General features: G+C 35.9%; 1 protein-coding gene across 3 annotated transcripts in view; it reads right to left on the bottom strand.

Moving 5' to 3' along the window:
• Positions 1 to 17,327, bottom strand: part of LOC125389362 (heat shock factor protein 3-like) — a 113,395-nt gene that overhangs the window by 24,426 nt on the left and 71,642 nt on the right. For all 3 annotated transcript variants that reach the window (XM_085684416.2, XM_085684417.2, XM_085684418.2), the window contains one exon: positions 3,137 to 3,261. In XM_085684416.2, coding sequence (XP_085540542.1) covers positions 3,137 to 3,261 — 125 coding nt within the window. The remainder of the gene's footprint in view (positions 1 to 3,136; positions 3,262 to 17,327) is intronic.

Genomic DNA, 17,327 nt, shown 5'->3' with positions numbered 1-17,327 from the left:
GTCAGGATACTCATCATGCTATGATAATACCAAATCTAAGAATCATTGATATAAAAGAACAATCAATTTCCATTATGAAGGTATTAATGGTTTTTGCACCAGAAAATTTCCCAGAGTTATGAAACTAGATGCCAACCTAGACACAGCAAGCATTTAGGACACAAACAGAAAATAAACATGAAAGAACTTCCCTTCAACTAAACTACTAATTACAGAGACCAAAAACCTATTTTGAAAGCAACACAAGAGATATTACCTACAAAAGCAGGCCTGTGAGAGTAACAGTAACAATGGGAAAAAAATCCCAAAACCAGGAGATGACATATTTTAAATTCTGAAAAACAACTACCATCCCAAAATATTATATGCAGCAAAACTATGTAGAAAAATTGAAGGAAAACAGGCTGAAGGCATTCATGACCACTATGTCAGATCTATGGAAGATACTTAAAGCTTTGAAGTAAAAAGGAAAATATCCATAGGGCCACAGGAAAAATAAACTGCACTCCTGTAACAGTTAGGTAGAAGAATAAGCCCCAAACCAAAAACAATAAAATATCAGGAATTAACATACACCCTTCAATTTAATTAATTCCTAAGGCAAAAGACAACGATTAAAAGATTAAATTAAAAGCAAGATTCATTGATTTGTTGCCTCCAAACAAACGACAGTTTTTACAGTGAAAAGATGGTTTTTTTTTTTTACTAAGCAAATGGAAAAGAAAAACAACTCTCTACCATTGGATTTATATATAATACTTAAAACAGAAAATATAAAGAACAAGAAGAAGGCACAGAAAGCAGCAAGAGAAAAGCCGCACATCACAGATAAAGAAAAATCCATCAGAATAACAGCTGATTTTTCAATGGAAACTTTGAAAGCCAGAAAAGGTTGAAACAATGTAATCCAAGTTCTAAAACACACAAAAGCCATACTTCTTCTGTCTATAAGAAACTCATTTTTGTTTTAGTCCTGGGAACTACCTTAAAGTGAAGGGATGGAAAAAAGTGCTGCAAACAAATGGGACCAGGAAGTAAACAGGCATTTTTATCTCAATATCTGATAAAATAGACATCAAACTAAAATTGATTAGAAGAGATAAAGGACACATCATTCAAATAAAGGGGATAAATAACCAAAATGGTACATAACTCTAAACATATATGCACCAAATTCTGGTGCACCAATTTCATAAAAAGTGTATGATTGAGATCAATGGCACAGATTAATAACAACCAAATAATTGTAGGTGCCTTCAATATGTCTCTTCTCCCAATAGACAGGTCATCTGGACAAAAATATAATTAGAAATAAATACTACCATACATTAAATGAACTTAACAGATACCTACAAAATATTCCACCCAACACCAAAGAATATTCATGATACTCAGTAGCACATAGAAGCTTTTCTAACATAGATCACATCTTGGGACAGAAAATAAATATTTGCAAATTAAAAGAGATAGAAATAACTCCTTGTGTCCTACTGAGCAGCAATGCAATAAAACTTAAAATGAACAGAAAAAAAGCCTCTCATAAATGTGCATACTCCTGGGGATCTGGAGATTAAACAATTCGTTTAGGTCAAAGAAGAAATCAAGACAGAAATAAAAACATTTATGAAATTAAACAAAAGTTAAAACGTAGTACAACAAAACATTCAGGACACATTAGATGAAATCTTATTTAAGAAATTTATACCTCAAAAGGGACTACATTGAAAAAACCAGAAAAAGTACAAATAATTGACTTAATGATGCAACCCAATAATTTTGAAAAGGAAAGACAAAGCATATCCAAATGCAGCCAATGGTAAGAAATAATATAAATCAGAAGAGAGATTAATGAAACAGATACAAAGAAAACAATACAAAGAATCAAAAAACCCCAAGAGCTGATTCTTTGAGAAGATAAACGAGATCAAAAGACCACGGCCCATCTAACCAACAGACAGAAAGACAGTAACCTAGCTCAAACTCATGGTCTCTGTGGACCCTCTTTGTGTTTGTTGTTTGTAGAAAAACGAAAGTAGATACAATCATGTTTAAAGAATAAAATTAAGCTAGATGTGGTGGTGCATGCCTTTATTACCAGCATTTGGGAGGCAGATACAGGTGGATCACTGTGATTTTGAGGCCAGCGTGGTCTATGTAGTGAGTTCCAGGATAGCTGGGGTTACATAGTAAGACCCTGTTTCAAAAATTCAAAGAATGAAAGAATGAAACTAATCTCAGAAACACAGATAGTCTATACATTTTCTCATTTGTGGTTCCTAGATTTTATGTATTCACACACACATATATGTATGTGTGTGTGTGTATATATATATGTATATATATAATTGAATTGGAAGTGAGCATTTCTGTTGAAACAAAAAAAATAAATAAGAAGTAGAGGGAGGAGGAAAAGAGATGAATGATGACGCAGAACATGATCAGCATATATGTATTCTTGTAAGAAAATGTTTATCTAATTAATAAAGTTTGAATTGATTAAAATATAATGTCAACTTATTTAAAAGCTATAATATTGTGCACACTATACATTAAAATAAGAATACTAATGCAATTAAACATCATGTATTACTAAGAATATTGAACTGTGATCATGAGAGAATAAAGATGAAAAATTACTTCTATAGTTTTTTATGAAAATAGATTATAGTTCTCCACTTAGAGATTTAAAAAAATATGAATTGAGAACCACTATTCTTACTGATATTATAAATTTTAATTCTATATTTATTTTTGGTCCTGAACTTCTACTATATAGATAAAGGTCATGTGAATTTCCAACATACAAAGAAATCTTGCAAGTGAAAATCTGTGTAACTGTGCAATCTATCCTAGCCTCCTTTGCTTATTTTCTAAAATCTTATATCAATATCTATATAGTAAAAAGACACACAAATATAAAATAGAGCACAAAGAATAGTTTATCCTAGAAATTAGTTTTTGTGTACATTAATTCCTAAAGGTCAATTTACAGCAACCTAAAATACACCTAGCAACCAGTTTCTGATTCCAGCAGTTTCATGCGAAGACTTAGAGAAACCATGAAATGTTTAGAGTAAGGACTGAATGCTATCCTAAATCCTACAAAAAAAGTATAAGAGAGGGATCCACTTCCTACCTTTCGCTTAATATTTTCAAGAAGACAGGCTCCTCCTTTTTTGAAGAGTGGATGCTGAAATTCCATGGCAACTTTCATTTCCTCAGTAGTCTTTTCACTCTGCGGTGAAATCTTTCGGAAACCATCTAGTATAAAGGAAAAAATTGAAAATTAGACAATAATAATGAATATCATACAAGAGATTCTAACAAGAAATCTGAAAGGATCACAAGAAGTAAGTAATATTTAAAATTTTTGACGGTCATAAAAGATAATTGGTACACTCCAATAGCATAATTTCAAACTTGGATGTTACTGTTTCTTCTTATTCTTTGTGTCATGTGTGTATCTCTGTCTCTCTCTCTCTCTCTCTCTCTCTCTCTCTCTCTCTCTCTCTCTCTCTGTGTGTGTGTGTGTGTACACATGCACAAGCATCTGTGTTGATGTGGTCTCCTGTGTGCGAGCATATAGAGACCAGAGGTTGATGTCATGATTTCTTCTTTAATCCCCTTTCCACTTTATTTTTTGAGGTAGCATCTCTCATTGAACTTGGAATTTGCTATTACATCTAAACTGGCTGGCCAAGTGAGGTCCTTAGATCTGCCTATCTCTGTCTTTTACACTTCAGGCTGGGATTTAAAATGTTCAACGTCCACCTGACTTTTACATTGGTCAAGGGAACCTGAATCCATTTTCTTACACTTGCATAAGAATTTTACCAACTGAGCTGTTTTCCCAGTCCCAGCATTTGAGATCTAAATTGCTTATACACAACTTGGGAGCAACTTTAGAGTCAAAATAAATAAGACTGGGTCACATACACATTTATATATAATAATCCAGCCTCATTTTAACCAACAGGTTCCAATTTTTCCAGTAGCTAACTAAATGCCAAGATACCACAATATATCATGTATTTCCAAGTGTGTGTGTATGGGGGGGGGTAACACTATGTGTTCTGGGTCTTATCTCCTTTTGGAACCATTCTAATCATTTGGAAAATACTGAAAAAGAAGACAGTATGAAAAAGGAAGGAAAACAGACATGTTGATCAATGGAATTGAATGGAAGATCTAGACATAACTCCACATACCCATGGACACCTGCTTTTTTATAAAGAAGCCAAAAATAGACACTGGAAAAAAGACAACATTTTCAATAGATGCTGCTGGTGAAACTGATATCTTCATGTAGAAGAAGACAAATAGAACCATATCTATCACACTGCACAAAACTCAAGTCCAAGTGGATAAAAGACTTCAACATAAAGCCAGACACACTGAACCTGATAGAAAAGAAAATAGGGAGCAGCCTTGAAATTATTGGCACAGGAGACAACTTCCTGAACAGAATACTGATAGTGCAGGAACTAAGATCAACAATTAATAAATGGGACTTCATGAAACTGAAACGCTTCTGTAAGGCAAAGAACACCATCAAAAGGACAAAACACCTGCCTATATAAAGGGAAAGTTTTTTTTTCCAATTCCACATCTAGTAGAGGTCTAATATTCAAAATATATAAAGAATTCAAGAAAGTAGGTATCAAAAAAGCAAATAATCCAATTAAAAGGTGGGAACATATCTAAATAGAAAATTATCAATAGAGGACTCTCAAATGGGTGTGGAACACTTAAAAAAATGTTCAACATACTTAGCAAGCAGGGAATGCCAATCTAACCTACTTTGAGATTCTATCTTACAACTCTCGGAATGACTAAGATCAATAACATAACTGATAGCTCATGGTGGTGAGGATGTGGAATATGCCGAAGACTCCTCCATTGCTGGTGGGAGTACAAACTTATACAGCCACTTTGGAAATCAATATGCAGTTTCTTAGAAAGATAGAAATCAATGGACTTCAAGATCCAGCTATATAACTCTTGTATATATATACCTAAAGGACACTTGATTTTACTACAAGGACACTTGCTCAACTATGTTCATTGTTGCTCTATTCGTAATAGCTAGAAACTGGAAGCAAGCTAGATGTTCTTCAACAGAAGAGTGGCTAAAAAAATGTGGTACATTTACACAATGGAGTAATTTTAGCTGATAAAAAATGATATCATAAAATTTGCAGGCAAATAGATATAACTAGGAAAAAATAATCTTGTGTGAGGCAATCCAGGCAAAGAAAGATAATATGGTATACAGTCACTTATATGTGGATAACAGCCATTAAATAAATGATAACTGAGCTACAATCCATAGACCTGGAGAAGTTAGGTATAAAGAAAGGCATAGGCCATGGAGGGGAAAATAGAATAAATTTTAGGGGTGGACTGGAGATGGGGAACTGGAATGGAATATTTGTGTGGGAGGGTAAGGGGAGATAAAGTTGAGGGAGGGGATGCAGGGAGAGACAGCTAAAATTGAGGCGCATTTGAGGGAATGTATGCAAACCCAGTGCTGTTGAAGCTTTCTAAAATATTTGAAGGTGATTCTAATAAAGTATTCAAATAATGAGAGAGATAAAAGCCCAACTGGCTATCTCTTGTCACCAAATGAAACTTCCAGCATCGAGACTTGGTTCCATCCAAAAGAGTTGTGAGCCAATGGGGTTCCATGGAAATCCCCCTAAAAACCCCCAGGATGTTGCCAAGATAATAGGTTGCTCTCTACAAACTGATGGCATGAACCCATTGCTGAAGACAACACTCGTACAACTCTGTATGGCAAAGGACGCCATCAAAAGGACAAAGCACCTGCCTACATATATGGAAAGTTTTTTTTCCATTATGGGAACGTTATGGAGACATCGAAGCTGATCCTCACATAGAGCCTTCACCCAGTTGCAAAACCTGAAAGAGTTTTCAGCCTGAAAGAGGCAGAAAGAGTGTGCACACGCATGGGAGGAGGAGAGGGAGAGGAAAGTACAAACAAGATGTATTGTATGAGAAAAGTATATATTTTTAATAAGATGGGGAAATACATAAATAAATATATAAACATTTTTTTAAAAAAGAAAAAAACCAAAAAGATCTGGAGATATGCCAAACTAGGTCATTTATTCCCAAGCAATAAACATCCTAACCAAATTAAAAATATATATACTAAATATCTGAATAAAGACTTCTCAAAAGAACAATGTGTGTGTGTGTGTGTGTGTGTGTGTGTGTGTGTGTGTGTGTGTGTGTGTGTGTGTAAAAGACCCTGGATAAGCAAAGAAATCTTGAGAAGAAAAGGATAACGCTGGAATGGCTATCATATCTCTTCTCAGGTGATACTTCACAGACATGGTAGTTAAAACAGCACAGCACTGGCAGAAAATTGGGCCAATGGAATATAACTGAAGATCCACATTCATGTCCATGCAATTATTACTTCCTGATTTTCTACAAAATTGCCAAAAATGTTCACTGGAGGAATGACAGATACTTCATCAAATGATCTAGGGAAACACAATGTCCACACATAGAAAGAAACTAGACCCATTTCTAGCACCCTACACAAAAGTCAACTTGAAATAGATCAAAGACAGTGTGGAACCTGAATCCTTAAAGTGTTAGAAAACTTAGGATGCACTCTAAATAGAGCTTCATTCTTTAAACAGTATTTTACAGATTAAATAAAACCACAGTCAAATTCTCCATGAATTAATGCCAACAATAGACTAATAGAACACTGTGAAAAATGAAAAGCTCGTCTATATGTTGATTTTGCATCCTGCAACTTTGTGGAAAGTGCAGTAAGTTCTAGGAATTTTCTGGCAGAGTCCTTGGCATCTTTTATAGTATCACATCATCTCCCAGTGATAATTTGACTGCTTCTTTTCCTACTTGTATTCTTTTGTTTTCTGCTCTAGCTAGAACTTTGAGCACTATGTTAAATAGGAGTAAAGACAGCAGTCTTTTGTTCTTGATTTTAATGGTATTGGTTCGAGTTTTTCTCCATTTAAAGGTGATGTTGACTGTGCACTTGTCATTTATGGATTTTAATATTTTGAGGAATGTTCCCTCTGATTTGAATTCCTCTAGCAATTTCACTATGAAAAGGATGTTGTGTTTTTGTCAAAAATTTTCTCTCCTCTATTGAGATAAGCATGAGATTTTTGTCTTTAACACATTTATCAATTTGAATATATTCTGTAATTTTAGGGAATATTCTGTAGATGTCTGCTAGATCCATTTGGTCTCTGACATTTAACTGTGATATTTTCCTGTTTGTTTTCTTTTCTTTTCGTTCTGCTGGATTTCCTGTCCATTCTTGACAGTATGGCTTCAAAGTCATTGACTCTTACCAACCTGATATTACTCTGTAATTTAGTATCTACCAGTGTTTCTCTTTGTTCTGAAGTATTCCATCCAATAATCTTTGTAAGGCTCGTATAGTGGTCATAAATGCTTTCAGTCTGTTTTAATCATGGAATTTTTCATTCCTTATCAATTATGACTAATAATCTAGCTGAGTAAAGTTATCTGCTGGAAATGTGTCCCATAAGGACTTCTTAGGTGCTTACAGAGAGTTCTAAGGTGGGTGGTGACCTTGGCAACTTTCTTTTTTAAATTGATTTTATTGAGCTATACATTTTTCTCTGCTCCCTTCCCTGCCTCTCCCCTCCCCCCTTCAACCCTCTCCCATGATCCCCATGCTCCCATTTACTCAGGAGATCTTGTCCTTTTTTCACTTCCCATGTAGATTAACTCTATATATGTCTCTTTCAGAGTCCTCATTGTTGTCTAGGTTCTCTGGGATTGTGATTTGTAGGCTGGCTTTCTTTGCTTTATGTTTAAAAACCATTTATGAGTGAGTAAATATGATAATTGTCTTTCTGGGTATGGGTTACCTTACTCTAGCTCCATGCATTTTCCTGCAAATTTCAAGATGTCATTATTTTTTCTGCTGTGTAGTACTCCACTGTGTAAATGTATCACATTTTCCTTATTCATTCTTTGGTCAAGGGGCATTTAGGTTATTTCCAAATTCTGGCTATGACAAACAATGCTGCTACGAACATAGTTGAGCACATGTCCTTGTGGCATGATTGATCATTTTTTTGGATATATACCCAAAAGCGGTATTACTGGATCTTGAGAAAGGTTGTTTCCTAACTTTTTGAGAAATTTCCATACTGATATCCAAAGGGGCTGTACCAGCTTGCACTTGCACAAGCAATGCAGGAGAGCTCCCTTTACCCCACAACCTCTCCAGTATAAGTCGTTATCAGTGTTTTTGATTTTGGCCATTTTTGCAGGTGTAAGATGGAATCTCAGAGTTGTTTTGATTTTGGGCAACTTTCTTGATTCCCACAGGTAAAGAGCTCACAGGAGGAGCTCTGTTTCTCAGATAACCTAGGAGGTAGGAAGGAATGGGTCCTAACTTGAGGTGAGACAATGTGAAATCCCAAGACACTTTCTCTACTCTTACTTTTTGTAGTGTTGAAATTCTTACCTAAAGCAATAAGACAAAACAGATGATATAATTCTATGCATAATGCACAGTAAATACTCCACCTAAAACTTGAACTGATGAACACTTTCAGTAAAATGGCAAGGTACAAAATTAACCAAATGGTATAATTCTATATATAAGACACTGTAAGCTTTCCACTCAAAACTGAACTGAGAAACACTTTTATCAAAATGGCATGATACCAAACTAACCCCCACATTGATAGTATTCTCACATACCTATAACAAGTATGCTGAAAAAAAGGGAAAACAATCTCATTCACAATTGTTGCAAAGTCTTGCCCCAATTCTGAAGTGGACCTAATCAGAGAAATGAAAGACTTGTATAGCAAAAATTTGAAAATATTCAAGAGAAAAGGAAGAAGATACTGAATGATGTAAATACTTTTTATACTCATGGATTAGGAGAATCAATACTGAAAACGACCATCGTACCAAATGCAATTCACAGAATACAATCCCTATCAAGATTCGATTATCAGTCTGGGTAGTGGTGGTGCACACCTTTAATCCCAGCATTTGGGAGGCAAAGGCAGGAGGATCTCTGTGAGTTCAAGGCCAGCCTGGTCTACAAGAACGAGTTCCAGGACAGGCTCCAAACCTACAGAGAAGTCCTGTCTCGAAAAACAAAAGAACGCAAAAAAAAAATTCTATTATCATTCTTCACAGAAGTAGAAAAAGATCTTAAAATTCATTTTAGAACCCATAAGGCCTTAGATACACAAAACAACATTGAGCAGAAGAGTAATGATGAAGCACTGCTATACCTAATTTTAAGGAATATTGCAGAGATTCAGTAGCAAATCCAACATAGTCCTGGGACAAAGACAAATCAATGGATAAAATAGAAGTTCCAAGTAGAAAATCACACAGCTACAAACACATGGTTAGACAACACTGATAACAAAAACAAAAGAAAGAAAGATTATTTAATAAATGATGCTGGAGCAATTGGATAGATATGCATAAACAAATGAATTTTATCTCTCACCTTGCACAACAAATCAACTTCAAATCAGTCAAAGATCTCAATGTGAAACCTTAAAGTCTGAAACTGCTAGAGGAAAAAGTAGGAAAAACACTACAAATCATAAGTAGAGGTAAGGGCTTTCTGAATAGCATTCCAGCGACTCGGGAAATGAGGGGGAGGATTAAATGAGGCCTCTTGAAGTCATAAAGCTTCTGCACAGCAAAAGAGCCATTCTTGAAGGGAAGACATAGCCTTCAACATGAAAGAATAAATTGCCAATAATGTATCTGAGTATTAATATATAGAATGTACAAATAATTTTTAAATCTAATGAACAAGAAAACAACTATTCAAAATAAGATAGAAATGAAAGAGAGGGTTCCGAAAGAAGAAATTCAAATGGCCAATTAATTCTTTTAATGTTCATTATCTTTAGCAATCCGAATCAAAGCTACTCTAAAATTTCCTCTAACCACAGTCAGAATAGTTATTATCAAAAACAAAGCAAAACAAAACAAAACAAAACAAATGACAACAAATTCTGGTGACTGTGTAAGGAAAGAGAAACTCTAATTCACTGTCAGTAGGTATATAAACTGTTATAGTCATTGTATAAATTAGTGTGGATTTTTTTCAGGAAAACTAACAGTAAATTACATATAATACAGCTAGATGACTCTTGTTAATATACTCAAAGGACTCTACATCTTAACAGAAAGATTTCTGCATACCCGTGTCCACAACTGTTCTATTCATAATAGGAAAAATTGAATCAGTCTAAATGTTCCTCAACTCTTAAATGGACAACATATATATATATATATGTGTGTGTGTGTGTGTGTGTGTGTGTGTGTACACACATAAGTTTCATTTATACAAAAGAAAAATGAAATTATAGATTCTGCAAGCAAATACTGATAACTCAAGCTGAGAAGATAAGCACCACACTTTCTTTTTCATATGGAACCCAGTTTCTACATTTTATACATTGGTATTTAGATGGGATTGAGAGGAGAAAAAAAGTCTTGCGGAAGGAGAGTGAAGAGCGTAATAGAATACAACCTCAGTCAAGAGCATAGCCATAATGTCTGTGAAGTAATACACTTAAACACAGATTACTATAAATCCGTGCTTCATAAATAGCAGAAAATTGCCCAAGTATATTTTAAAAGTAAACATTTATTTCAAGAATTGCGTTCTGAAGGATTATTTCCCTATCATGTGATGAGAAGTATAACTTTTATTTCCAATTTCTACATCCTCTATTAAAGCAAATAACATAAAACTAATCAAATGAGGGCTATTTTTCTCATCAAAATACCACATTTTTGCAAGAATGATATAATTCCTTTTCATTTGAAATATACTTACAAGGAAATTAACATGCTCTCTGGGCATTTGAATCTATAACTTTAAATATTCTTATCAAGTGCTCATTTGCAAACATTTAATGAACACCATTTAATCAAACATAGCTAGTTTGCCAAATTATGTGGAGGATTTACAAGTCAATAAGATGAGATTCTTGCTTGTAAGAAAGATAACAGAGTAGGGAATATAAATGCATTCACAGCTACTACATTACAACAAAGTTAAATACTAGTACTTGGGAACATATAGGAGACAACAGTTAATTATGTCTACATGGTGATGTCAAATGTACTTAGAGTAAAACCCACAAAATGAAGACAGCCAGTGTCTATGCTGAAAATTAATTCATTACAAGAATAAAAGCACTTGTATATGAATGCAGGTAGAAAGAATTCAAATATGAACCTACATGAGTGACAACATATATCAGACTCTACATATGTGATTATGCAACTATCTTCATAGAGAGAATCTGAATATTTGCCCAGGGGGGTGACCACATAGAGACAGGCTCTGCATCTACATCCATACCAGTGAGAACATACAGAAAAGTCTTGACCTGAGCCAAGATCAGTGAGCAGACAGATTTTGCACGTGTAGTCAAATGAGTGACCACTTAGAAATAGATGTTGTGACCCTGCCTAGTTGTCTTTCCATTACTATCTTAATGTTTTATATTTATTTATCATGTATGTTCATGCATTCCATATTATATATGTGGAGGTCAGAAGATCGTTTGTAGGAGTTCTCTCTCTCTCTACCATGTGGGTTCCAGGAACTGAACTCAGGTCATCAGGCTTTGGGGCAATTACCTTTCTTCACTGAATCACATCACTTTACCTGCCTTCACTTTTTATACTTATCTAAAATGTAACTTCAATTTTGTGAACTAGCTTTGTCCTGTCCTGCTCTCTCTCTTCCTCCAACCTCCCTTTCTTTCTATTCTTTCCTCCCACTCTCTTTTATTTTTTCTTCCCCTTCTCTTCTTTTATCTCCTTGTTTCTTTTTCTTCTCTTCCTCTTTTTTTCATAAAGATTTGTTTATTTTTAATTTTGTGCATGAGTATCTTGTTCACATGTAGGCTTATCTTCCATGTATGCGCAGTGCCCAAGGATGCCAGAAGAGGGAGTCAGAATCCCCTGAAACTGGGATTAGAAACAGTTGTCAGCCACCCTGTTGATGCAAAAGAACCAAACATGGATTGTCTAGATGAACAGTCGGTGCTTAACGACTGTTAGGCCAATTCTCCAGCAACCTCGACCTCTTTCATTTTTGCTTGAGTTTTTGCTTTTTTTTAGGGCAATCTTCAAGGCTGAAGGCATCTTTATTTCCTGGCCTCTGAAGTCCTGGCATTGTTTTAAGTTATCTGCATTTCTTTTCCTTTCTGTTTTTATTGTATCTTCAGGTAGTGCTTCTTTATGTGCTACCATGATTTGGTCATTTCTATTTACATTTTCCCCTTCTACTCTTTTTCTTTTTCTGTTGCTGAGTTTCTGTGGTATTGCAGTCCCTCCATCTGAGAGCTCAGATAACCTGATACCAGCATTTCTGTCTGAGTTTGTGCATCTACCTGCTTGTCTTTATTACCCTACTACTTCAGTCAAGTCCATTCTTGGAGCCAGGCTGGACATGGCAGAAAAACAACTCTGATGAACAGATACTAGGGACAGAAAAGCATTTGGGGGAGGAAAGCATTTGATGTGAATAAAATATGATTAAGAAAGTCATTGATAAAAGAAAGTGTATGACAATTCTACACAAAGTGTGGTCCAGGGACTGTTGTTAGCTTGCAATCATTTTGCTATTAATTGTCTATCTACCTTTTAAAAATTTATAGTAAATGTCAATCTCTGGGCTGAATATGTTCTCTCCAAGAGCCAAAACCCATCTGTCAAAAAAATCCTAACGTCAGACTTGAGGTGCTCTCTTTTGAGTTGTTTGTGAGGGTTGTCCAGAGGCTCCCAAAATGTTACAGGCTATTGATAGTGCACTTGGTTATCTCCTATCTGTGGAAGATAATTCTCTATTTCTGAAAACCCCATGAACTTCAGGCCCAGAGAGCCTTGAGTTGCAACCAACCCGAATGCCTAAGAGAGGTCTGAGGACTGGCTTCCATGGTTCAGTGTCACCCAGAAATTTGACACGGAAACTTTTAAAACAGGGAAGCAACCAATAGTTGTATCCACCTATGAGATCTATTAATTATAAAAAACAGAATGGTATGTTAACCCTATGGGTACAGTAGTGGCATGCATAGCTTGGCACTAACCAACAGCCTTCTAATTGGACATAAAAGCCCCTCAACAAGAGGAAAATTGTGCCGGATACTGTAAATATAGCAAATTAACCAGAGCTAGTGAAGTCATGGATCTTGAAGGAAAACCAACAATCACCACTCTACTAAACCAAAATAATTTTTAATTGCATTCTAAATATTTGCCCTTATTCCCTCAGATAAGTGTAGTTTCCATTCCTCATCAAGGGAACTTCTCTTTGCAACAGCTGGAAACCATTATGGAAAACCACAACCAATCGAAAAACAGATGTATGGAGTGCATTCCTAGCTGAAATATCCATAAAACACTCTTGAACCCAAGTCTCAGAGAACATTAGAAAAAAGTGGCAGAAATACTGTAAAAAAAAAATTAGAGAAACACAGAGTTTGCTGTGGAGATTGTGTTTCCTCGTAATATTGGAAACTACTCCCATATTGTCAGCTACATTACTACTCAGAGTTGAGCTAAATAAGGTTAGCAACAATAGACTTTCTAAGGTGGATGGAGGAAAGCCCCAAAAGCTTCAAGCCTACACAAAGAACTATAGGCAACCGAGGAGTGTTGAGAACAGGAGAGCTACTCAACTGCCAGGGAAGAGCATGTCAATTGATTATCCACTAGCAAATAATTAGCCCTGAAGAAATATATACGAATACACATATATTCATATATATGTTTTATATATGTGAATTATGGATATGAATGTTATAAATATAACATTTAGACTGAGCAGTTATTTAGGAATATATGTATAAACATATATGTATATAACAATTAATGCAAAAAAGAGGCCATAAATTTGAAAGAAAGAGAGGCTGAGTATAGGAAAGTCTGGAGGGAGGAAAAGGAAGGGGGAAATGATGTAATTATAATCTCAAAATATTTTTAAAAATTAAAAAAGAAATAAAATGCCCAATAAACACTTTTAAAGTATTCAACATCCTTAGCTATCAGAAAAACAAGAATTAAAATGATTTTAAGTTTCTGTCTCATCAGCCAGACAGAATGGCCATCATCAGCAATAACAATAAATGATCCTGTGGATGTGGTGGAAAGGGAGAACTTATCCACTGTTGTTGGGAGTGTAGTGTAAGCTACTGCAGCCACTTTGAAAATCTGGCTGATGATTTCTCAAAAAAAAAAAAAGTCAGGGGCTCACAGAGACTGAAGCAACAATCACAGTACCTACATGGGCTTGTGCTAGGTCCTCAGTATATATGTTGTGGGTATGTAACTTGGTGTTCTTGTGGGACTCCTAGAAGCGGAAGTGGGAGATGTCTCTGAGTCTTTTGCCTGCTCATAAGATCCTTTCCTACTACTGAGTTGCCTCATCCAACCTTGTTATGAGGGTATGTGCTTAGTATAATTGTAACTTGATATGCCATGTTCAGTTCATATCCCTGGGAGGCCTGCTCTTTTCTAAAGAGAAACGGAGAAGCCATGACTCTAGGGGAGAGAGGACGTGGAGGAGGGAAACTGGGAGGAAGAAGGAGGTGAACATGTGCTCAGGATGTATTGTATGTGAAAAGAATAAAAAGCAAAAACTCTAAAGTTAGATTTACCATATGACTCAGCTATATCACTACTGGGTATATACTGAAATACTCTGTACCTTACTACCAGGATACTTATACAACTATCGTCACTGCTATTTTAATTATAATAGTTTATTTTTAATTATTAATTAGGAAATGAATATGAAAACAAGTTAGGAGTCCATCAACTGATAAATGGGTAAAAAATAACATAGTAGATGTACACAATAGAATTTCTCCACTACAAAGAAAAATAAAATGAAACTTGCAGGTGTATGAGTAGAACTGGACTGCATTCTACTGGGTGAAATCATTCAGCCCCAGAAAGACAAACACCACAGATCCTCTTATGTGGATCCTAGCTTAGTAAAATATAGGGAAAATGAAAGTAAAGGAGAATATTGGAGGAAAAAATATCCCCCAAAAAAGTGGCATGGAGAAATTGAGAAAACGGGATGGGGGAAGGATTAACCAACACAAAAAGTATATGAAAAAACTATATGGAAACTATGATCATGTATACAAGTGAAAAATGTAATAAGAGGCCACAGTTGAACACATAAGTTCAAAAAAAATGTTAAGGTGAAGCTGAGGGTTAAAGACTTAAGTGGGAATAGGGGTAGAGATGGGGAAAAAGAGGGAGTGGAGGAAGGGTCAGCCAAATCTACACTTGTATGAAGTCTTATAAAACCCCAATAATTTGAAAGCTAATTAAAAACATTATTTTGTAAAATAATATAAACAGAGTTACCCTTCATGAGTGGACAATGCTGCTCCCAGAAGACATGGATTATTAAATGAAGATCTTAAGACCAAGCATAGTTTACTTTCCTATGAATTATTGGTCTTGGAGAACCAGTGGCACCCAAACCAACACAGACCATTGTCATCGATCTTGGCTGCCCACCATAACTAGACGTGAAGACCCTACTGCTGAAGACACCACACACTTTGGTTGTAGAACATAGGAAAACCCGTCTCTGGCCAGGGCCTTTTCTCTCTATTGGCTAGCTTTCACAGGGCCAGGAGCTGCTATCAGGTTGCTGGAGGAGAAAAGGCATGAATCCCTTTAAGCCAGGCCTGAACTCTGTGTCTTACAATACTGACATGTAAAACAAAATGGGCTTAATTATGCATGACTATTATATGAGCAAACAACTTGAAAATTTGAGATCATTTCCATAGGAGGGAAGTCGTGCCAGCATAAACCTAGTCAGCAGTTCATGTCTGGGGAGGTCACTGTCCCTATGGGAAAACTCTATTGTCATTTTGCTAAGTGGTCATGTTATCAAACAGCTATCATCTAAATACTTTTGTTTATACCTATATATTAATATTGCTCTCAATTTGATCAGAGAATCTTCTTTTCCTTCTCTTCTGACATGGGCATTGAATAATCTGGAGACTTATAACTCTTCAAAGTGATGAGGAAGAGAGAGCATGAGTTCACAGCTGTGTGTCAGCATCTGTATCAACCACCATTATCCAAAGCTCAGGGGACATCAAGAAAGAGAGGGACAAGAGGACACAAGAATCAGAGGATGAAGAGGAGTGCTGTTAAATGTTGTTTTGGACATATTTTGCATGATGCACAAAGATCTCACAGCTGCTGTGGTTACCTGCACTAGACCTGTAGAAGGTCAAGTCAGTTCAAACTCCAGCATGGATGGAGGAAGGACTACTGAGTCCCATCCCTAGCTGCAGTTGATGCCCACTGAGAAGAGAAAGTCACTTGGGGGTTTGGTCACTGGTAAGTTTATCATGTTCCATTGAATGGTCCCACAACCATATTCGTATTAGACATAAACAGAGAACTCTCAACAAAGGATTCTAAAATGGCTGAAAGACACTTAAGGAAATGTTCAACATCCTTAGTCATCAGAGAAATACAAATCAAAACAACTCTGAGATTCCATCTTACACCTGTAAAAATGGCCAAGATCAAAAACACTGATGACAACTTATGCTGGAGAGGTTTGGGGGAAAGGGAACACTTTTGCATTGCTGGTGGGAATGAAAGCAGGTTCTGCCCCTTTGGATATCAGTATGGTGATTTCTCAGAAACTTAGGAAACAACCTTCCTCAAGATCCAGTAATACCACTTTTGGGTATATATCCAAAAGATGCTCAATCATGCCACAAGGACATGTGCTCAACTATGTTCATAGCAGCATTGGTTGTCATAGCCAGAACTTGAAAACAACCTAAATGCCCCTCAACCAAAGAATGGATAAGGAAAATGTGGTACATTCGCACAGTGGAGTACTATACAGAAGAAAAAAATAATGACATCTTGAATTTTGCAGGAAAATGGATGGAGCTAGAAAACACTATTTTGAGTGAGGTAACCCAGACCCAGAAAAACAATTATCACTTGTACTCACCCATAGGTGGTTTTTAAACATAAAGCAAAGAAAACCAGCCTACAAACCACAATCCCAGAGAACTTAGACAACAATGAGGGCACTAAGAGAAACTTATAGATCTAATCTACATGGGAAGTAGAAAAAGACAAGATCTCCTGAGTAAATTGGGAGCGTGGGGACCATGCGAGAGGGTTGAAGTGGAGGGGAGCGGAAGAGAGGGGAGCAGAGAAAAATGTAGAGCTCAATAAAAATCAATAAAAAATTACCACAAATCATG

The sequence above is a fragment of the Myodes glareolus genome, chromosome X (genome assembly GCF_982192425.1).
Source record: "Myodes glareolus chromosome X, mMyoGla1.1, whole genome shotgun sequence".
Lineage (NCBI taxonomy): Eukaryota > Metazoa > Chordata > Mammalia > Rodentia > Cricetidae > Myodes > Myodes glareolus.
This window is presented reverse-complemented; position numbering and strand designations above follow the sequence as displayed.